The following is a 22,438-nucleotide window of genomic DNA, read 5'->3' on the forward strand; positions in this document are numbered from 1 at the left end:
TTTAGCAGTACCCTTATCCTACTCCTCCTCTTTTCCTCTGGTGATGTAGAGGTGAATCCAGGCCCTGCAGTGCCTAGCTCCACTCCTATTCCCCAGGCACTCTCTTTTGATGACTTCTGTAACTGTAATAGCCTTGGTATCATGCATGTTAACCTCTCTGAACCACCCATCCCGGATCCGGTGTAATTGTCATCAGCAACGCTGAATAGCATAGCGCCACTGTCAAATAATATTACTAGAAAATATTAATATTCATGAAATCACAAGTGCAATGTTGAAAAACACAGCTTAGCCTTTTGTTAATCCACCTGTTGTCTCAGATTTTAAATTATGCTTTACAGTGAAAGCAATACAAGCGTTTATGTAAGTTTATCGATCGCTTGACAAAACAATAAGTACACTTAGCATCAGGTAACTTGGTCACGAAAATCAGAAAAGCAATCAAATTAATAGTTTACCTTTGATGATCTTCGGATGTTTTCACTCACGAGACTCCCAGTTAGACAACAAATGTTCCTTTTGTTCCATAAAGATATTTTTTATATCCAAATACCTCAGTTCGTTTGGTGCGTTATGCCAAGGAATCCACCGGAAAAACCGGTCATGACAACACAGACAAAAATTCCAAATTATATCCATAATGTCCACAGAAACATGTCAAACATTTTTTATAATCAATCCTCAGGGTGTTTTTCAAATATCTATTCGATAATATATCAACCAGGACAGTTGGCTTTTCACTAGGACTGGGAGTAAAAATGGCCACCTTTCTCTTTTGCGCACAACTCCCTCTGAGAGTGGTCACCATAGCATCACCCACCTGTAGCACACGCTCCAGCAGGTACATCTCTCTGGTCACCCCCAAAACCAATTCTTTCTTTGGCCGCCTCTCCTTCCAGTTCTCTACTGCCAATGACTGGAAAGAACTACAAAAATCTCTGAAACTGGAAACACTTATCTCCCTCACTAGCTTTAAGCACCAGCTGTCAGAGCAGCTCACAGATTACTGCACCTGTACATAGCCCATCTATAATTTAGCCCAAACAACTACCTCTTTCCCTACTGTATTTATTTTATTTATTTATTTATTTTGCTCCTTTGCACCCCATTATTTTTATTTCTACTTTGCACATTCTTCCACTGCAAATCAACCATTCCAGTGTTTTACTTGCTATATTGTATTTACTTTGCCACAATGGCCTTTTTTTGCCTTTACCTCCCTTATCTCACCTCATTTGCTCACATCGTATATAGACTTGTTTCTACTGTATTATTGACTGTATGTTTGTTTTACTCCATGTGTAACTCTGTGTTGTTGTATGTGTCGAACTGCTTTGCTTTATCTTGGCCCGGTCGCAATTGTAAATGAGAACTTGTTCTCAACTTGCCTACCTGGTTAAATAAAGGTGAAATAAATCAAATCAGAGTTGAACCAACCAATAAGAATGCTTTAAATACACCTTTCTTTAGAGGCAAGTGGAAACATAACCAACATTTGGACCCCCGAAGTAGCCTTGGACACCCCCTGGCCACCCCATGTATAAAACTCTAGTTCCGCCACTATTAAGTAGTACTTGAAATTATTTTTACTTGAGTACTTTACACAACTGTTTGTATGAAGGTTCCCCAACCACCACAAATATTTTCAGTTTTTGGGATATTTTCAACATGCGCAGTAGGTGGCGGCATGCACATTCGAACGCCATTATTATACCAGAGAAGAAGAAGGAAACGACTGGTGTGTGGACTTCAATACCGGACGTGTCGTATCTTAAACAAGCGAAGTGCCGTTAGTTAACACAACCAAGCGCTATTTTTTTTATTATTGTTTTTTAAAATCAGGCCCCGGGAGTTTTTTTTATTCTTCTTCTTCCCGTTAGCTAACGTTAGTACTGTACCAAAGAGCATCAATATACTGACTAGATGTTGATAGCCTCCTGGTAACGTTAGCTAGAAGCTACCACTGAAGGATAGCTCGGTACAGTAGTTAGCTATCCACTACCTTTTCGCGCCCGGGAGTTTTCCAATTGTAGCGGGTACGTACACAGCCACTCTCAACCGATAGGTAGGGTGGGATTGTGTGTTTGTTAGCCTAACCAGAGTAATACTAAACTAATGTCGCTTGTTAGCTAGCTGAGCTTGTTTTACCGTTATGCGTCACTATAATCTACAGTACGCTAGCTTGATTTGAAAATGTGAAGCTAGTTAGCTAGTAATGTCTCACTTGTTGGTCTCCCATATATTGCTAGCTGTCGTCATAACTTTATACAGCCAAATCTTAGGGTTAGTCACTTTCCTGTTGCTGGACTACCGACGTTGCCACAACAAACAAACGGCATCAAAATTGCCTAGTTAACGTTAGTTGACTAACATTACCTCTGTGTTATTTGCTCACTAAGTTGGTTAATGTTTTGGTTTATTTTGTTGCTAATTAACTAGCGAATTAAATAGGAACTTTTTTTAGAACAATCAAATGTACTGCAACAGTTAACGTTGGTTAGTTTGCTAGCTAAGTAACGTTAGCTGACGAACGAGTTCACTGCGAAAGTTATTATTTGTGAACATAGGTAACTAGCTCAACTGTAACTAGCTCATGTGGTTGGTGATTGTACAGAAACTCTGACTGATTCAGTATTTTCTACACTGACTGTTTACTCTGTTCAGGGATGGCATCAACCAGGTGTGAAGAACTACTAAGTGACAAAGAACCTTTGCATATATCAGCCCCCACCTCTCCTCCCCCCATTTCTATCCTCACTGCTTCCCTTTCTAAACAAGCCCCCCCCTCCCCCTCTCTGATCCGCTCCTGGCCTTCCTCGCACCGTTCCCCATGGGATGAGTCTTGTGAGGTCACAGCCCGCCTCTACTCCTCGCTGCAACTCACCCGAGATCTCCAGGCCAAAGGTCAACCATCACCAGGCCACACTCACAGGTAACCCTGGCCCTGTCCAGAAACAATCCCTATGCTCCCAGAAACAACCTCACCCCCCTCTTGTCAAGAAATAAGACTGAACCCAACTCAACATGCAAATAGACAGACTGGTTGATGGACAGTGTCATGTCTCACTCTAACTATCTCTGTGTGTCTCCAGACAGGTGTCATTTCAGTTTTCTTCTCCTCAGCTGGGGGGGGAGGAAGGTGGTATGGCTAGATCCCCCCTGAACCTTCACACCCTCTCCCCCGGGGGGAGACAGGAGGAGGAGGGGGAGGAAGATAGGGTGTTGGTAGAGGAGATGGGTGATAATCTCAACACCAGTGTGGACTACAGCAGCAGACTCACTGTAACTAACCCCTTACATCCGACACGTGTTTGTTGTATGTGTGCGATTGTGTGTGTGACTTCATGTTGGTGTGTTGGTTGCAGAATGGCAGGAGACATATCCAGGACATGGAGAATGTCAGAGCTCACCTTCAAACCATGCTGAGAAGCACACCCACATTGGAGACAGAGGGTGAGACCCTGGAGACTCTCCTTCTATCCCAAACCAACCCATAGCCTGTACCCCCCCCCATAGGCACAGATCATAGAGGAATGGATGGATGTCCACAATATGTAAAAAAATATATATATATAAAAAAATCCACCTGACTTGTCAGAGGGCATGATGGAGGTGAAACTAGGGTTGGGCGATATTATGAAGGCATTATCTATTGACGATGATTGACAGCCATCGTCTATGGCGACGACATGTGATCGACGATGGTTTAGCGTATTTGAACTTGACTGGTGCCGTGGAGTAAAAAGTATCGCAGGACAAGTGACATTCTAATTTGCCTATTCCTATTTGCTATAGCCCAGTGGTCACCAACTTTTTCAAGCCTAAGATCACATGCCAAGTCCAAATGTAAACCAAGATCTACCTCTTGCAAAAAAAATTACGGAAAACAAGGCCACAATGGAGTTCCACTTTGACGTTCTATATTTTGTTACCTGTCAGTCACAAGCAAAGTATTCATTTAATTATGTAAATAGTATAATCAGAAGTGCAACTGTCATTGATAAGTCATAATACATTTTTCAATATTTCCACAGGCCTATTACTCATTAACCATTCATATACAGTTGAAGTCGGAAGTTTACATGCACTTGGTTATTAAAACTTGTTTTTCAACCACTCCACAAATTTCTTGTTACACTATAGTTTAATTTTTCATCTTTACAGAAAGATGATTTCACTTATAATTCACTGTATCACAATTCCAGTGGGTCAGAATTTATATACACTAAGTTGACTGTGCCTTTAAACAGCTTGTAAAATTCCAGAAAATGATGTCATGGCTTTAGAAGCTTCTGATAGGCTAATTGACATCATTTGAGTCAATTGGAGGTGTACCTGTGGATGTATTTCAAGGCCTACCTTCAAACTCAACCTGAAGGGACCACGTTCATCTGTGCAAACAATAGTACGCAAGTATAAACACCATGGGACAACGCAGCCGTCATAACGCTCAGGGAGGAGACGCGCTCTGTCTCCTAGAGATGAACGTACTTTGGTGCGAGAAGTGCAAATCAATCCCAGAACAACAGCAAAGGACCTTGTGTAGATGCTGGAGGAAACGGGTACAAAAGTTATACACCTGCATTGCTTGCTGTTTGGGGTTTTAGGCTGCGTTTCTGTAAAGCACTTTGAGATATCAACTGATGTAAGAAGGGCTTTATAAAGACATTTGATTTGATAATTCCACAGTAAAACGAGTCCTATATCGACATAACCTGAAAGGCTGCTCCGCAAGGAAGAAGCCACTGCTCCAAAACCACTATAAAAAAGCCAGACTATGGTGTGCAAGTGCACATGGGGACAAAGATCATACTTTTTGGGGAAATGTCCTCTGGTCTGATGAAACAAGAATAGAACTGTTTGGCCATAATGACCATTGTTATGTTTGGAGGAAAAAGGGGGAGGCTTGCAAGCCGAAGAACACCATCCCAACTGTGAAGCACGGTGGTGGCAGCATCATGTTGTGGGGGTGCTTTACTGCAGGAGGGACTGGTTCACTTCACATAATAGATGGCATCATGAGGAAGGGAAATTATGTGGATGTATTGGAAGCAGAATACTTCCAAAGTTGTGGAAAAATGGCTTAAGGACAACCAAGTCAAGGTATTGGAGTGGGCATCACAAAGCCTTGACCTCAATCCTATAGAAAATTTGTGGGCAGAACTGAAAAAGTGTGTGCGAGCAAGGAGGCCTACAAACCTGATTCAGTTACACCAGCTCTGTCAGGAGGAATGGGCCAAAATTCACCCAATTTATTGTGGAAAGCTTGTGGAAGGCTACCGGAAACATTTGACCCAAGTTAAACAATTGAAAGGTTATGCTACACTCAATTAGTATTTGGTATGTAAACTTCTGACCCACTGGGAATGTGATGAAAGAAATAAAGATTAAATAAATCATTCTCTATTATTCTGACATTTCACATTCTTAAAATAAAGCGGTGATCCTAACTGACCTAAGACATGGCATTTGAACTAGAATTAAATGTCAGGAGTTGAACATTTTTTATGTTGAGCTTGAGGTGATTTTAATCCTTCAACCGCTAAAGAGTGTCCGAAGTTAGGGGGTGTCCGATGTTGGTAAAATTAGCTAGGTGAAAACAAGTAGGTTTGCTGTGTGCCTTCACTCTGTTTTCCTCATCCCTGGGCCTGCTGTTTCAACAGGTTCTTGGCGCTGTCTGTCTTCCTCTTTTCTCACACTTTTTACCTTTTTGTAGTATGTGAAGCTACACAATGTCTTGCAGGAACCTGCACAATTTTATTACAAAACTGAATTTATCAAAATAAAGTACTTTCCCTTATTATGCAAATTAGGGGAGGAGCACAAAAAATAAATAGCTTTGCATGTGTGACTCCTTACCACAATCAATCAGTATGGCAAAAATGATCTCTGCTCAGAGGGCCTTAGAAATTATTTTTGTAGAGAGCGGAGTGTCTTCCACTTTGGAAGATTAAGAATTTTCATGTGTCTGTCAATTCGGAGTCTGACAGTGAGTTGAAAGAATAGGATGAGATTGACCCTCAGCCAGCCCCAGGACCAGCCCGTCAGCAACCAGCTCATCAGCAGCCTGCAGGAGGAGAAATATTGTCATTCCCGGGGAATGAGCCACACTATATGGCGTTGAACCCAGATTGGGACAGAGGGAAGCTCGGCCGACGTGTCTTACGTGCCAAAGAAAGGAGTAATGTGGTACTCATGAGTGCCCTGAAAAAGAAAAAAAAAATCACAATGGATTATAATGCCACAAAAGGTGGGTGGACCATTTAGACAAGCTGGTGACTGGCTACAGCTGCGAACATTGGGTGAATAACAGCATGAACACTACACAAGGGGTAAGCTTATTAAGAAAGAAATCCATGCGGGCTGGGAAAACCCCTACATGCAAGGTTGAAATCCAAATGGCGAATAACCTTGGGGTCCATGGGATCTTAAACACTCTTAAATGAGTTTAAAGGCCTTAAATCTTAAAATGTATTAAATTCAGTTTTCAAAGGTCTTAAATGCGGCAGTGGTGACTGAAGTTTTTCCGTTATATTGTGCTGCAACTTTTGTTTGTTTCCACTGGCAAAAAAAGAGGAAAAAATATACAAAAAATACTCCAGGCACACTTTCAAGATGCCTCTTTGTGTGCCAGTGCTAGTCGGGTGGTTGCCAGAGGAGAGAGCAAGGTAGCCTAAACAATTTGATAGACGACAACACGACATCATTTTTGTGCGAGAGTATGTGCTAGCATTGTGCTAGACTGCTGCTTCTCCTTGTTACCTGTTTAGCAACAGTGTTTACTCGTTAACTTTTATTTGTTAGTTATTCTTCTGTTTTTCATGTAAGTTTACTTTTTTAAATTTTTTTTATAAACTTTTCAGCCTGTTTGAAGTAGGCCTCTGGCTAGTTATAGGGCCTCTCCACCGAAGCGCTTCCCGACCTAGCCTCCACTCTTCTGCCACTTTTTTTTGCAGTATCACTTTAGTGTGCCTTGTTGCAAACAGGATGCATGTTTTTGAGAACCCCCTCACAAATAATCTGTACAAGTTTCCTTTTCACTCTGTCAATTAGGTTAGTATTGTGGAGTTACTACAATGTTTATCCATTTGATCTTATCACAGCCATTAAACTCTAACTCTCTGTAAAGTCACCATTGGTCTCATGGTGAAATCCTTGAGCGGGATATTCAATGCTGCTTTTTTATTTATTTTTACCCATCTACCAATAGGTACCCTTTGTGAGGCATTGGAAAACCTCCTTGGCCTTTGTAGTTGAATTTGTGTTTAAAATTCACAGAGGTCTGAGAGACCTTTAAAAATAAATGGGGATTTCAGCTTTTCATTTTTAATTAATTAGTAAAAAATGTGTTTTTTTTAAACGGAAAAACGTTCCACTTTGGCCTACCCCATAATGTTAATGACAAAAAAATCTCAATCCATTTTAAATTCAGGCTGTAGCACAACAACATTTGGAAAAAGTAAAGGGAATACTTTCTGAAGGCACTGTAATGGTTTTATGAGTTCCCACTTATTCAGGTGGTAAATTATGTAGCATATATGCAAAACCTAGGCCAATATAAAAAAACAAAATGCAGGCAAACGAATCTGAAGAGCCCAAAAATATATTATTCTGGATCCTATTTTGACATGTTGCAAATCAAAATATCGGTCATGCTTTCCCTGAAGATGTTAGATGAAATAGCTAACTACTTCCATGTCTTACTTGGCACTGGAAAAAGTCATTCTAGAGTCCTCGTGCTTAGCTACTTTGCTTAAAAGTAGAGCCATTGATACGAAATTCAGTGAATGAGAATTATTTTTTAGTTGTAGGCCAATGTTCTAATGTTATAGCATAATACCTCCAAGAGAGTTACTGGTTGTGTAGACTTTTGTTCCAGCCCTACTATTTTATATACCCACTTCAACAAATCAAATGCTCAACAGGAACTTGTCAAGCTGACTCAGGTGTGTTTGAGCAGTGCTGGATCAAAAGGCTGCACACCCAGAACCCTAGCTCTCCGGATAGGGTTCTGACCATGTTTTATACAGTAACAGTGCTGTATATTTGACTTTAAGGCATTTTTTACATAGTGGTATTATCATTCTAAGCTGATATTGGTATCAAAGGAAACATTTTGACCACTTAGTTTATCTAGTGAATGATTAGTCATTGGGAAACCCCATGCTTCAGCCATCTATAGTCTAGCCACTATGCTACAACAGGCTATAGGATATTGTTCATTGCTAAAATAGCACACCTGCCTGATATGAGCCATGTAGGCTGTAGCCTTTGGGGAACGAGCCAGCCCTAAAAATACTACTTTTTGCCAACATGGGCTTCTTTCTAGAAAGGAATATAGACAGTTGTGTGGCACACGCAGGCCTGATCATTTTTATTAAATTGCATTAAGTGGCATTAAAAAGGTCTCGTCTTAAATTCAATTTCATGGGACCTGCGAGATATCCTGAAGCTGTTCTCCGACTATCATAAAAGCTTTAAGATAACTTTAACTTATCAATACTAGCTTATTTCCCAAATATTCTAACCTACGAAGATGTCCTAAAGTTGTGGCTTTCAAAAATAACAAGAATGAAAGTTCATAGACTAGGCGTAGTGTATTCTCAATCACAGCTTTATGAAAGATGGAACAAAGCTTTATGAAAGATGGAACAAACAATATTATTATCCAGTTCTGACGACTATAGACCGCTTCTACCCAGCCTGTAGGCCTATAACCTAGCTCACTATGATAAGACAGCCCGTTCCTCGTCGGTCACTGCTGCATCATGTGTGCGCCACACACAAACCTTTTCTGCTCCTCCACAAGAAAGGAATATTAGAAAATATTTGCCATTGCCTGCATTTAGCCTCTGCTCAGGCTTTCAACAACGTTATCTTTCGCCATGATACGTCCAGTTGCATATTTTTTTGCGTTATAGCACAACTGTAGTTTTAGCACACTTTTTGGGGGGTGATCGCATCGTATATAACAATGTTTTATGGGAACATAATCACGATAGGACAGAGGTTGACATCACCCAACCCTAGGTGGAACCACCACCATATTGCTTACACCTATCCAATCCTCTTAGATCTGTGCCTAGGGGGTAGGAGCTGATTTGTATTTGGGATTCAGGGAATGGATTACACACACTGAAGAAAAAGGAGACAGACAGACAGACACGCCACTCTCACAAACACACACACACAAACTTTGCCAATATGGTATTCCCTCTTATTGTCCTGCAGGAGGCAGCAGTGTTACAGAGAGTCCCAACCAGTCATTTAACAGTGACAGCACCTCACAGCTACTTGGGTAACACTATACACCTTCTCTATTTTAGTTTTTTGATACGTTTTTGTGTTCTCTATAATAGCTATGTAGTCGGTACGTATTTGTCTAAATGTAAAACAAATTGCACTTTTCTTATTCTCTTCTCCAGTGGTGGGGTAGGAGGTTTAGAGGAGTTGTTCCCGCGTTATTCTTCTCGTCTGCGTTCTGATGGTGTCTTCTCCTCCCCGGAAGCCACTGTCCTTAGGGAGAGCCTAGACAGGGAGAGGACCAGCCGCAAGGTAAACACATGATCACTGATCCTGATATGATCTTTGGCCCCCAATACCTTCCAATTCCTGAGGATCAGCCCTGCTTTAGCCTGGTGTCTAACCCCTCTCTATGTGCCAGTATGAGGGGCAGATGTGTGTGTGTGGGGCAGGTGCTGCCTGGTGTGTAACTGTGCGTCTGTAGTAGGGTTGTCACGGTACCACTATCCCAATATTGGTATCGGGACAACCCTAGTCAGGAGCAGTGTGACGTGCAGGGGCTGCAGGTTTGTGACGTTAAGTGTGTCTCTAGCAGTGTGAGCGGCACGTACTGGTTTTGCAGAGTAAGGCTCTGGAGCTGCAGCAAAGATTGGCTCTCGCTTTGTCAGCTGACCGGAAGAAGGACGTCATGATCGAGCAGCTGGATAAGGTGTGGACACACCTTACACTCATACACACTCTTGCTCTCTCTCTGTTTCTCTCTCTCTAGCTCTCTCCCACACACATGCAAATCTTTAGGATGGGTGTTATCTACAGTACCTGTCAAAAGTTTGGACACACCTACTCTTTCAAGAATGTTTCTTTATTTGTACTATTTTCTACATTGTGAAGGCCAGGTCATCTGATGCAGCACTCCATCACTCTCCTTCTTGGTCAAATAGCGCTTACACAGCCTGGAGGTGTGTTTTGGGTCATTGTCCTGTTGAACAACAAATGGTAGTCCCACTAAGTGCACACCAGATGGGATGGTGTATCGCTGTGGTAGCCATGCTGGTTAAGTTTGCCTAAATAAATATAATAAATCACAGATGGTGTCACCAGAAAAGTACCATCACACCACCTCCATGCTTCACGTGAGAACCACACATGCAGAGATCATCTGTCCACTTACTCTGCATCTCACAAAGACATGGCGGTTGGAACCAGAAATCTACTAATTAGACTCATCAGACCAAAGGACAGATTTTCACCCGTTTAATATCCATTGATTCTCGCAGTCTTCTCTGAACAGTCGATGTTGAGATGTGTCTGTTACTTGAACTCTGTGACGGGCTGCAATCTGAGGTGCAGTTAACTCTAATGAACTTATCCTCTGCAACAGAGGTAACTCTGGGTCTAACTCTGGGTCTTCCTTTCCTGTGGTGGTCTTCATGAGAGCCAGTTTAATCCTAGCGCTTGATGGTTTTTGCGTCTGCACTTGAATAAACTTTAAAAGTTACTGACATTTTCCGTTTTGACTGACCTTCATGTTTTAAAGTAATGATGGACTGTCGTTTCTCTTTGCTGATTTGAGCTGTTCTTGCCATAATATGGACTTGGTCTTTTACCAAATCTTCTATATACCACCCCTCCCTTGTCACAACACAACTGATGGCTCAAATGCATTAAGGAAAGAAATTCCACAAATTAACTTTTAACATATTTTGATTTGTTTAACACTTTTCTGGTTGCTACGTGATTCCATGTTTGTTATTTAATAATTTTGATGTCTTCACTATTATTCTTCAATGTAGAAAATAGTACAAATAAAGAAATACCCTTGAATGAGAGACACAGGTACAAAAACATGCTTACGCACACATTGATGTTGTATGGTGGTATTGAAAATGTTCTGTTGTGGATATGCGGTGGTGTAGGGTTTTATCTTTAGCTCATTCAGTACAAACATAGTTCACTGTTTTATATTTTGTTTTATATGTAATGTGGGTGCTTTGGTGTGTTTGGACCCCAGGAAGAATAGGCAGCAGCTAATGGGGATCCCCAATAAATACAAATGAGTAGGTGTGTCCAAACTTTTCACTCATACTGTATATGGTGAAAATATCAGAGGCCAAGGTGAAGCTGTCACCATATATTACTAATAACCTGTGTGTGTCTATCTATCAGACCCTGGCTAAGGTGGTTGAAGGCTGGAGGAAACATGAGCAGGAGAAGAGTGAGGGAGTGAAGAGACTACAGCAAGAGAAGGAGCTGGCGGAGAGACGACATACAAAGCAGCAAGAGGTAGCACAAACACAGTATTTATGTGCTTACAAAGATTTAACAAGTTGCTGCCTTGCATCCATAGCTCTGTTTGAATTTGACAGTGGTTACATTTCCACACCACCATCCCACATCTTTATACCAAACCAAGTGGCGCGACTGTCATTGGCTGTTGTTATCATCACATATACATAGGATTCACAAATGTCACTACGAGTGTGTGCGTGCATGTGTGTTTTCCAGACCCTTGGTCAATTAGAGCAGTCTCTGGCTCAGGTTGCCGATGCCCTGGAGCAAGAGCAGAAACGCACTGAGGAACTACAGAGAACCAACAGACAGCTGGTGAGTAACTCACACACACAGTCACATTCTCTCGAACTATCATTTACACCTATCTCTCTGTGTGTCTGTGTGTGTGTGTGTGTGTGTGTGTAGGAGCTGCGGTTGGTGGAGTTGGAAGGGTCTCTGTGTGATTGTAGGCGTGAGTGTGAGCTCTTGTGTGTGGAGCGTGACGGGCTGCATCTACATGCCCAGGAAGCCCAGACTGCTCTGACCTGCCTCCAGGAGCAAACAGCCAATGAGAGAAGATCGCTGGAGGACCAGACAGTCCAGCTAGCCAATCAACTACAAGAGGAAAGGGTGGGTTTGTCTCTCCTGTCCAACATTTTGGAATGTCCGTTTAAATCATTCAACTGAAATTGTTACTAAGTAACATGTTTGCCGCAAACGGAAGCCTTGAAAGCAGCTCTTATTTAGCAACTAACAGCAGTCTCTAACTAGCATTTCCATGTATTAAGTGTTTTTTTTAATTGTGTATTAAGTGTACCTAATGGAATCAATGTCCTTTAAATAACTTTAAATAACTCAAAGCATCTTGAATTGGAGTTCATTCTTCTTGACACCATCCTGTGTGTGTATGTGCATGTGTTTTTTTGAAGGAGTGCAAGCAGCGAGAGGAGCAGCATTTGTTGGAGGTAAGACAGGTGTTGGAGGAGGTGAGGGGAGAGTTGGCCAAAGTGAGGGGGGGACTGCTACAGCTGGAGGAGGAGAAACTGGAGGCGCGGAGAGAGTGGGACACGGAGCGCATGGACTGGGCTCTGGAACAGGTACATATCTATTTGTCTGTGTTTACAAGATCTTATGACTCTGGGGGGTTGTTTACAAATTTGGGGGTCTGGGGGTTTGTTTACAAAGTGTGTGTGTGTGTGTGTGTGTGTGTGTGTGTGTGTGTGTGTGTGTGTGTGTGTGTGTGTGTGTGTGTGTGTGTGTGTGTGTGTGTGTGTGTGTGTAGGCCCGATTTGAAGCCCAGCATTCTCAGTTGGAAGTAAAGCTGAAACAGGAGACTGAGAGACTGTCAGCTTCACAGCAGGAACACATTGCCCTGAAAGAACAGCACAGGTAAACACAAACGCCACTAGGGGGTGATAAAGTCCTAGACCACAGTTATTTTACCCACAAGCAAGCATACAAGGCCCTCTCTCGTCTGTCATTTGGCAAATCAGATCATGACTCTGTACTCCTGCTAACTGTTTACAAGCAGAAACTAAAACAGGAAGTACCCGTGACTTGCTCCATTGATAAATGGTCACCAGAAACAGAGATTATGCCTCAGGACTGCTTTGCTAACGCTGATTGGAATATGTTTTGAGACTGTGCCGATAACATTGACAAGCTAACCACCTCTGTTACAGGCTTTATTAGAAAATGCATCAGCGACGACGTCCCCACGGTGAGGGTTCGCTGCTTCCCCAGTCAAAAACCTTGGATTAACACCAATGTTGGTGCTAAACTAAAGAACTGGGCTACCACACACAGCTATCATAGACAACCCTAAGGCTACGGCCATAGACAGGAATAAGTACAAGAAGTCCTGCTATGACCTTTGCAGAGTCATCAAACGAGCAGGACAATATAGGAACAAAGTGGAATCATATTACACAGCCTCCGACGTCCACCACATGTGGCAGGGGCTACAGTCCATTATGGATTACGAAGGAAGACCCAACCGTGATCTGCCCAACGATGCCTCTTTACCAGACTAACTCAATGCATTTTATGCATGCTTTGTGCTGGGTGTGAGGGCCTTCCCCGACCAAGAGGATTGGGTGATCTCGCTCTCCGAGGACCACATGAAAGGTCTTCAATCAGGGCAACACCCACAATTCCGTGGGGCCCGACGGTATTCCAGGGTGTGTTCTCAGAGCATGCGCAGGACAGTTGGCAGGCATTTTCACGGTCATTTTCAACCTCCTTGTCCCAGTCTGTAATCCCCACATGTTTTAATATGACCACCATCATGTAGCACTCACTTCTGTAATCATGAAGTGCTTTGAGAGGCTGGTTATGGCACACATTAACTCCACCATCCCAGACACCCTAGACCCACTCCAATTTGCATACCGCTCCAACAGATCCATAGATGACTCAATCACTCTACACACTGCCCTCACCCACCTAGATAAGTGGAATACCTATGTGAGAATGCTTTTCATTCTCACATAGGGCGACTCACAATTGGCCCGGCGTCGTCCGAGTTTGGCCTGTGTAGGCCGTCATTGTAAATAAGCTCATCAAGCATAGGACACTGGGTCTGAACACCTCCCTCAGGAACTGGATCCTGGACTTCCTGACGGGCCATCCCGTGGTGGTAAGGGTAGGCTACATCACCTCTGCTATGCTGACACTCAAAAAAGAGCTCCCTCCTGTACTCCCACGCACGACTCTAACACCATAATCAACTTTGCTGACAACACGACGGTGGTAGACCTAATCACCGTCAACAACAAGTCAGCCTACAGGGAGGAGGTCAGTGACCTGGCAGTGTGGTGCCAGAGCAACAACCTCTCCCTTAACGTCAGTAAGACCAAGGAGCTGATCGTGGACTACAGGAAACGTAGTAGTCCACATTGACAGTGGAGCAGGTCGAGAACTTCAAGTTCCTCGTTGTCCCCCTCAGGAGTTTGAAAATGTTTGCATGGGCCCTCAAATCCTCAAAAAGTTCTACAGCTGTACCATTGAGAGCATCTTGACTGGCTGTATCACTGCTTGGTATGGCAACAGCACCGCCCTCGATCACATGGCGCTACAGAGGGTTGTGCGGACAGCCCAGTACATCACTGGGGCCGAGCTCCCTGTCATCCAGGACATCTATATCAGTCAGTGTGGAAGGAAGGCCCGGAAAATTGCTAAAGACTCTGCTTCTGCATAGCAAGCTGTACCGGTGCAACAAGTCTGACACCAACAGATTCTTGAACAGCTTCTATCCCTAAGCAATAAGACTTATAAATGGCTAACAAAATAGCTACACGGACTATGTGAATTAACTTTGTTTTTGCACTGTCTGTGTGCACTCACAGGGCCCTACATACTCACTCCATCATCTGTTCACTCACACATAATATGCACATACATTAATAGTGTCTACACACACGCACACCCACTCACATACAAGCTGCTGCTACTCTGTTGTCTTATATCCTGTTTCCTAGTCACCTTACCCCTATACATATCTACCTCCATCACTCCAATATCCCTGCACATTGTAAATATGCTTTTGGAACTGACCCTGTATATAGTACGCTTATTTACTTACTTATTGTGTTCTCCATACTTCTTCTTTCTCGTGTGTTGTTTATAGTATTTCATTGTTATTGATTGTTGGGTTTTGAGTTTGCAAGAAAGGCATTTCACTGTACTTGTGCATGTGACATTGAAACTTGAACCCACACACTTCCACAGTGTTTGACGTGTGTTTTCAGGAATCAGCTGCTGGATCTGAGTGCTCGCCATGAGAGAGAACTTTCCTCCCAGTTACAGCAACACCAGCAGCACACACTGGCACTCACCCAGGACTACCAGACCAGGTAACACACACACACGGAAAGTTTATCACACCAGGTTGGTTTTTGCACTCGTAGTGGTTTCTGACCATTTTGTGTGTGTGTGTGTGTCTCTCTCTCTCAGGCTGGCCCACTCCAAGCAGCAGTCTGTTTTGTTGGAGGAGAGCAGGAGGAGGCTCGAAGGGCAGAGAGAGGAGCTTGTGAGCAGACTGCAGAGTCTACTACGCTCCCATTGGACAGAAGCACTGAGACTGCTCAGCACACAGGTACATATACTCACACTCAAACAGTGTTTCTACACAGATCATTTATGTCACCTCCTGTTAACAGAGATACTGACTTGCACTTTTGCTTTCTGCCTCTGCAAATGTTGGTTCTGTGTAGCATGCCAAAAACTATACTTATGGGACTCTTGAATTAGGCTTGTGGTGTAGTTGATTTGCTATCATCCGTTTTTTTCAATGGTCAAGGCCTTCTGAGCCAGCCAGCAGAGGTACCTGTGTGTGTTTGTTTTGCAGGCAGAAGGGTCTTCTCTTCCTTCGCTGTGGGACGAGCCCAAAGACTGGATGAACCAACATCTACTACAGGAACCATCATCTAGTTCACACATTACAGTACAGTACAGAGCTGCAGCTGACACGCACATGGTACAGAGAGAGCAGGAGGTGGAGGAAGTTGCTCGCTTGGCACAAGGTAATCAATAGGAACATTTTATGTTTTAAACCACTCTGCTTAAACTCACTGATTGGACCACTCAATTCTGAAAGTGCTAGCTTCTCAAACCTTCACACGGTGCCAGAGATCAAGCACTGATTCTCTATTCCCAAGAATGTCTATCTGAGACTATATTCAAATCAAACATTAACTTTCAAGGTAAATGGAGGCAAATCCACAAGCCCCCATTGCCATCTTTTGTCAGTCACTTTTATTTAGCCATTTCTAAGCTCCAAAATAATTTTGCAAATGTGCTCATGTAACATCAATATGGTTTGCACCGGCCCAAAAGTGTGTATAATGATTGCACGGTAGAGTCCTGCAGTGTCTTTGTTGAGAGAAGTGCTTTCTCTATTGTTATTGTTATTATATTTTTGTTAGTATAGTTATTATTATATTTGTTTCACCAGACGCTCAAGCAGTGGTCCTCCGACTCTCCAGAGAGAGAGGTGAATTAAGTGGAGAGGGTGAAGCAAGAGCGATAACAGAGGGAAGAGAGAGAAGTTGGGAGAGAGGGGCAGGAAAAGAAGAGAGTGGAAACCTCAGCGTGCTGAACCACACTCTCTCCTTCAACCTTCTGGAGCCACAACTAGACACCACCAACATGACAGGTACCCACACACGTCCAGCTAGAAACCACCAACATGACGGTAAGGGCTGGGAATTGCTAGGGACCTCACGATAGGATATGTGCTGTGATTTTTATTGCGATTCGTTGTTCCAATCTTATTGCTCATCATATGTCTGCTGCTCAGGGGCAAAAGAGAGAAAACAAGTTTTGATCAGTCATCGAAATAAAAGTGCTGAAAACAATTATTTAAAAAGATGGAGAACAGGCTATGAAGGAAAAATATTGGAGTTTTTATAGTCCATACAATACGAGATATTGTCAAAAATAGCATCCTTTTATTTTAACCATCACATTCCCCCCCCCCCGATCGGTTACACACATGTTCGCAGGCACAAACACACACTTGCACGTTTTGTTCTTCTATCCTCGTGGGGACATAAAATGAATTTATATTCAACATTTTATTTACCCTAACCTGTAACCCACACCCTAAACCTCTTACCCCTAACCCTCATTGTAATCCTAACCCTAATTTTAACCCTAAACCTAACCACTGAGTTTAAAATAGCATTCCCTACAAGGATATAAGAACCAACCACACACACACAGCCAGAAACTACCAACCTGACAAGAACTCAGGTGTGTATGTATATTGGGTCGGTATCACAAGAGGTTGGTGGCACCTTAATTGGGAAGGACGGGCTCGTGGTAATATATATAGGTATTATAGGTATAGGTATTCAACACATTCAACACATCAAACACATGATTTCCATGTGTTTGATGCCATTCCATTTGCTCCGTTCCAGCCTTTTATGAGTCGTCCTCCCCTCAGCAGCCTCCACTGGTATGTGGTTGGTTCTTGCACTCACACATTCGGGTGTGTGTGACATGACTGTGCAGTAGCCTAATTGTCATCTCACCTCTAATCTGTTAATGTCGGAATTGGATTTATGCAGTCTCCCTGAATCATGCCACCAGAGTCCAAAATATATACAGTAATGCCAACACACTCTTACACACACTATCACAATTTTGTCTGCCCACGTCCTTCTGCTACCAGAGCCAAATATACACTTACACACAATGACACACACTAACACAATTGTCTCTTCTGCAACCTGAGCTAAATATACGATAATGCTGCCCTGGGTGTGACCAGGGTGAAATCAAATGTAATTAGCCACATTCTCCGAATACAAAAGTGTAGACCTTACAGTGAAATGCTTACTTACGAGCCCCTAACAAACAATGCAGTTTAAAAAAAATCAGAATAAGAAATAAAGTAACAAGTAATTAAAGAGCAGCAGTAAAATAACAATAGACTGTACTAGACTATACAGGGGGGGTACCGGTATAGAGTCAATGCGCGGGGGTACCGGTGTCGATGTAATTGAGGTAAAATGTACATGTAGGTAGAGTTATTAAAGTGACTATGCATAGATAATAACAGAGAGAAGCAGCAGCGTTCCAGAGGGGGGGAGGCAATGCAAGTAGTCTGGGTAGCCATTTGATTAGGTGTTCAGGAGTCTTATGGCTTGGGGGTAGAAGCTGTTTAGAAGCCTCTTAGACCTAGACTTGGCACTCCGGTACCGCTTGCCATGCGGTAGCAGAGAGAACCGTGTAGGACTAGGGTGGCTGGAGTCATTGACAATTTTTAGGGCCACGAGTCGGTAGTCATTTAGGCAGGTTACCTTAGTGTTTTTGGGCACAGGCACTATGGTGGTCTGCTTAAACCTCTTAGAGCCCCTCTACTTTTTTCAATTTCTGCCTGAAGACATACCCAAATCTAACTGACTGTAGCTCAGGCACAGAACCAAGGATATGCATATTCTTGGTACCATTTGAAAGAAAACACTCTGAAGTTTGTGTAAATGTGAATTGAATGTAGGAGAATATAACACAATAGATCTTGTTTAGATAATACATTGAAAAAAAACATACGTTTTTCTTTTTATTGTTGTATCTTTAACCTCTCTGCGCACTGAATCCGTTAGCGGGATTAAATTCGACAACATACGGTGATCGCTACATAAATAGTCATATTAAACATTCATGAAAATACAAGTGTCTCACATGGTTCGAAAGCCTAGAATCTTGCTAATCCAACTGCGTTGTCAGATTTAAAAAATGATTTATTGCGAAAGAATACGCTGCGATTATCTGAGCACAGACCCATATCAAACTACTTATTCAACCAGCACTTGCGTAACAAAATCGCATTGCATTGAAATAAATCGTTTACCTTTGAAGATCTTGCTCTGGTTGCAAATCCCAAGGCTCGTTGTTACACAATGAATGGTCTTTTGTTCGGTTAAATCCATTTTTTATAGCCTAACACGAAACATTTTGTGAACGCTTATCTCGTTGAATTTCGTGTTATTCAATTTTCGACGTACCATCCAACATAAAATAGACAGACTTTCCCTGACTTTATCCAGTCATGTTTGGTGTCCTTGCAATCAACTGTTTGTTTGTAACACAACCAAACTTGATGGGTCATTTTGCGGGACGTATTGACCCGGAAAAACCGATTGGAAGACAACAAGTGACGAGCCCATTGTGCACCAATTATATGACCACTGTCTCGTTCATTGACTGTATTTTAACCCAATGACCACTGATCGTCTTGAAATCTAGCTGGGTAGATAGCCAATGAGCAGAGGTAAACGGCAATATCCCATGGTTCTTTGTTTTAAACAAACCTTTCCATTGAACGCTGGCGTAAGGACCGTTCTTTCGCCATTGCCAATTCAACCGTGAAGGAGCGACGCTTATTACTCACAGCAGTATTTCGGTGACTTGCATATTCAGCTGTTTATTTATCCAACATCATGGTGAATAAGTCAAGGAAAGCTAATTCTAAGACTAGATATATGAATGTAGAAACAATTTGATCGTGAAAGTGAGACAAATCTGCTTTTTGAAGACTCCATTAGCTCCCATAGCTTTGATTCTGAAACTGAGGCCTATTTTTTGAACGGAGAGGACATTGTTTTGAACTGGTAACTTGCTCTCATGCTAATGCCATTGTTTGAAATTAATATAAAATATTATTTGTGATTGTTTTTACATTTTATTTGCAATATATAAAGATGTAATGAAATGGGTAAAGTACACGTTAGCTAGTCATTGTGAGTGAGGGTCTGTTTGTTTGTATGAGAACGACCATAGCCTATGTCTGTGTGTGTATATATACACTGCTCAAAAAAATTAAGGGAACACTTAAACAACACAATGTAACTCCAAGTCAATCACACTTCTGTGAAATCAAACTGTCCACTTAGGAAGCAACACTGATTGACAATAAATTTCACATGCTGTTGTGCAAATGGAATAGACAACAGGTGGAAATTATAGGCAATTCGCAAGACACCCCCAATAAAGGAGTGGTTCTGCAGGGGGTGACCACAGACCACTTCTCAGTTCCTATGCTTCCTGGCTGATGTTTTGGTCACTTTTGAATGCTGGCGGTGCTTTCACTCTAGTGGTAGTGTAACAGTACTCTTCTTGCGTTGTGTACAATCAGTCATCGACACGGAACTCCAACATGTAGCACCAGTCATGTAGATTTATTCTGTTAGGAACGGCACAAAATTGCACGTCATGCAATGCACGTCTCACCATCCAACTCTGCACTCACGCATGCTGGTTTTGTGCTTGTTCACTGGGCTAGTTACCAAAATAATACAATTACAATATAATATCTTTAACAATGTACCTGATAAGAACGACACAAAATTGCACGTCATGCAATGCACGTCTCACCATCCAACTCTGCACTCACGCACTGTACAAAATATATGAACCCCCCCACCAGACACAGTAAGTTGCTAGCTAGTACTGGCGGGAATTCTCTACAACAAAATGCACAACAAATATTCTCCAAAAACCGCTGCATCGTATGTGTGATGTTCGAATAACATTTACAAACAATTTGATATAAATTGTACATTTAAATCATCACTTGAGAGTATAAAAATCACTTTTGATGTACAGTGCTTTGCAACCAACAACTTACCGCTGGTTTGGTGCTTGTTCACTGGGACGATTCTAACTGGAACATCCCCCCTCGTAAGCAAGCTACGCAAACCAGCCAATAAGATGCCATGTTGAGTAGGTGAAGGCAAGACAAACTCAAACCAAAAACCCATTGGCTTAACAATAAAGTGGCAAGGGGAATCACCAATATAACCCTGTTACAGTAGCATGAGACGGAGTCTACAACCCACACAAGTGGCTCAGGTAGTGCAGCTCATCCAGGATGGCACATCAATGCTAGCTGTGGCAAGAAGGTTTGCTGTGTCTGTCAGCGTAGTTTCCAGAGCATGGAGGCTCTACCAGGAGACAGGCCAGTACATCAGGAGATGTGGAGGAGGCCGTTGGAGGGCAACAACCCAGCAGCAGGACCACTACCTCCGCCTTTGTGCAAGGAGGAGCAAGAGGAGCACTGCCAGAGCCCTGCAAAATGACCTCCAGCAGGCCACAAATGTGCATGTGTCTGCTCAAACGGTCAGAAACAGACTCCATGAGGGTGGTATGAGGGCCCGACGTCCACAGGTGGGGGTTGTGCTTACAGCCCAACACCGTGCAGGACGTTTGGCATTTGCCAGAGAACACCAAGATTGGCAAATTCGCCACTGGCGCCCTGTGCTCTTCACAGATGAAAGCAGGTTCACACTGAGCATGTGACAGAGTCTGGAGACGCCGTGGAGAATGTTCTGCTGCCTGCAACATCCTCCAGCATGACCGATTTGGCAGTGGGTCAGTCATGGAGTGGGGTGGCATTTCTTTGGGGGGCCGCACAGCCCTCCATGTGCTCGCCAGAGGTAGACTGACTGCCATTAGGTACCGAGATGAGATCCTCAGACATTACATCAAAGTTGGACCAGCCTGTAGTGTGGTTTTCCACTTTAACTTTGAGTGTGACTCCAAATCCAGACCTCCATGGGTTGATACATTTGATTTCCATTGATCATTTTTGTGTGATTTTGTTGTCAGCACATTTAACTATGTAATGAAAAAAGTATTCATTAAGAATATTTCATTCATTCAGATCTAGGATGTGTTATTTTAGTGTTCCCTTTATTTTTTGAGCAGTGTATATACAGTGTATCACACAAAAATTATCAATGGAAATCAAATTTGTCTGGATTTGGAGTCACAATCAAAATTAAAGTGGAAAACCACACTACAGGCTGATCCAACTTTGATATAATGTCCTTAAAACAAGTCAAAATGAGGCTCAGTAGTGTGTGTGGCCTCCACGTGCCTGTATGGTCTCCCTACAACGCCTGGGCATGCTCCTGATGAGGTGGTGGATGGTCTCCTGAGGGATCTCCTCCCAGACCTGGACTAAAGCATCCGCCAACTCCTGGACAGTCTGTGGTGGATGGAGCGAGACATGATGTCCCAGATGTGCTCAATTGGATTCAGGTCTGGGGAACGGGCAGGCCAGTCCATAGCATCAATGCCTTCCTCTTGCAGGAACTGCCGACACACTCCAGCCACATGAGGTCTAGCATTGTCTTGCATTAGGAGGAACCCATGGCCAACTGCACCAGCATATGGTCTCACAAGGGGTCTGAGGATCTCATCTCGGTACCTAATGGCAGTCAGGCTGCCTCTGGTGAGCACATGGAGGCCCCCCAAAGAAATGCCACCCCACTCCATGACTGACCCACCGCCAAACCGGTCATGCTGGAGGATGTTGCAGGCAGCAGAACGTTCTCCACGGCGTCTCCAGACTCTGTCACATGCTCAGTGTGAACCTGCTTTCATCTGTGAAGAGCACAGGGCGCCAGTGGCG

At 43.0% G+C, this 22,438-nt stretch overlaps 1 protein-coding gene across 25 annotated transcripts in view; it reads left to right on the forward strand.

Annotated features, from left to right (window-relative positions):
* The first annotated feature begins 1,710 nt into the window (after positions 1–1,710).
* Positions 1,711–22,438, forward strand: part of cntrob (centrobin, centriole duplication and spindle assembly protein) — a 40,879-nt gene continuing 20,151 nt past the window's right edge. For 4 of the 25 annotated variants that reach the window (XM_036933364.2, XM_036933367.2, XM_036933366.2 and 1 more), the window contains exons 1-16: positions 1,711–2,036; positions 2,665–2,932; positions 3,093–3,282; positions 3,366–3,453; positions 9,232–9,298; positions 9,426–9,555; positions 9,836–9,952; positions 11,410–11,526; positions 11,749–11,847; positions 11,941–12,144; positions 12,444–12,611; positions 12,797–12,903; positions 15,264–15,368; positions 15,469–15,610; positions 15,863–16,037; positions 16,469–16,669. In XM_036933364.2, coding sequence (XP_036789259.2) covers positions 2,667–2,932; positions 3,093–3,282; positions 3,366–3,453; positions 9,232–9,298; positions 9,426–9,555; positions 9,836–9,952; positions 11,410–11,526; positions 11,749–11,847; positions 11,941–12,144; positions 12,444–12,611; positions 12,797–12,903; positions 15,264–15,368; positions 15,469–15,610; positions 15,863–16,037; positions 16,469–16,669 — 2,176 coding nt within the window. In that variant the 5' untranslated portion in view covers positions 1,711–2,036; positions 2,665–2,666. The remainder of the gene's footprint in view (positions 2,037–2,664; positions 2,933–3,092; positions 3,283–3,365; positions 3,454–9,231; positions 9,299–9,425; positions 9,556–9,835; positions 9,953–11,409; positions 11,527–11,748; positions 11,848–11,940; positions 12,145–12,443; positions 12,612–12,796; positions 12,904–15,263; positions 15,369–15,468; positions 15,611–15,862; positions 16,038–16,468; positions 16,670–22,438) is intronic. The other 21 variants (XM_036933365.2, XM_090187112.1, XM_090187107.1 and 18 more) reach the window with 7 other exon arrangements.

Source organism: Oncorhynchus mykiss, chromosome 10, assembly GCF_057628025.1.
Source record: "Oncorhynchus mykiss isolate SJ-2025 chromosome 10, ASM5762802v1, whole genome shotgun sequence".
In the NCBI taxonomy this organism is placed as follows: domain Eukaryota; kingdom Metazoa; phylum Chordata; class Actinopteri; order Salmoniformes; family Salmonidae; genus Oncorhynchus; species Oncorhynchus mykiss.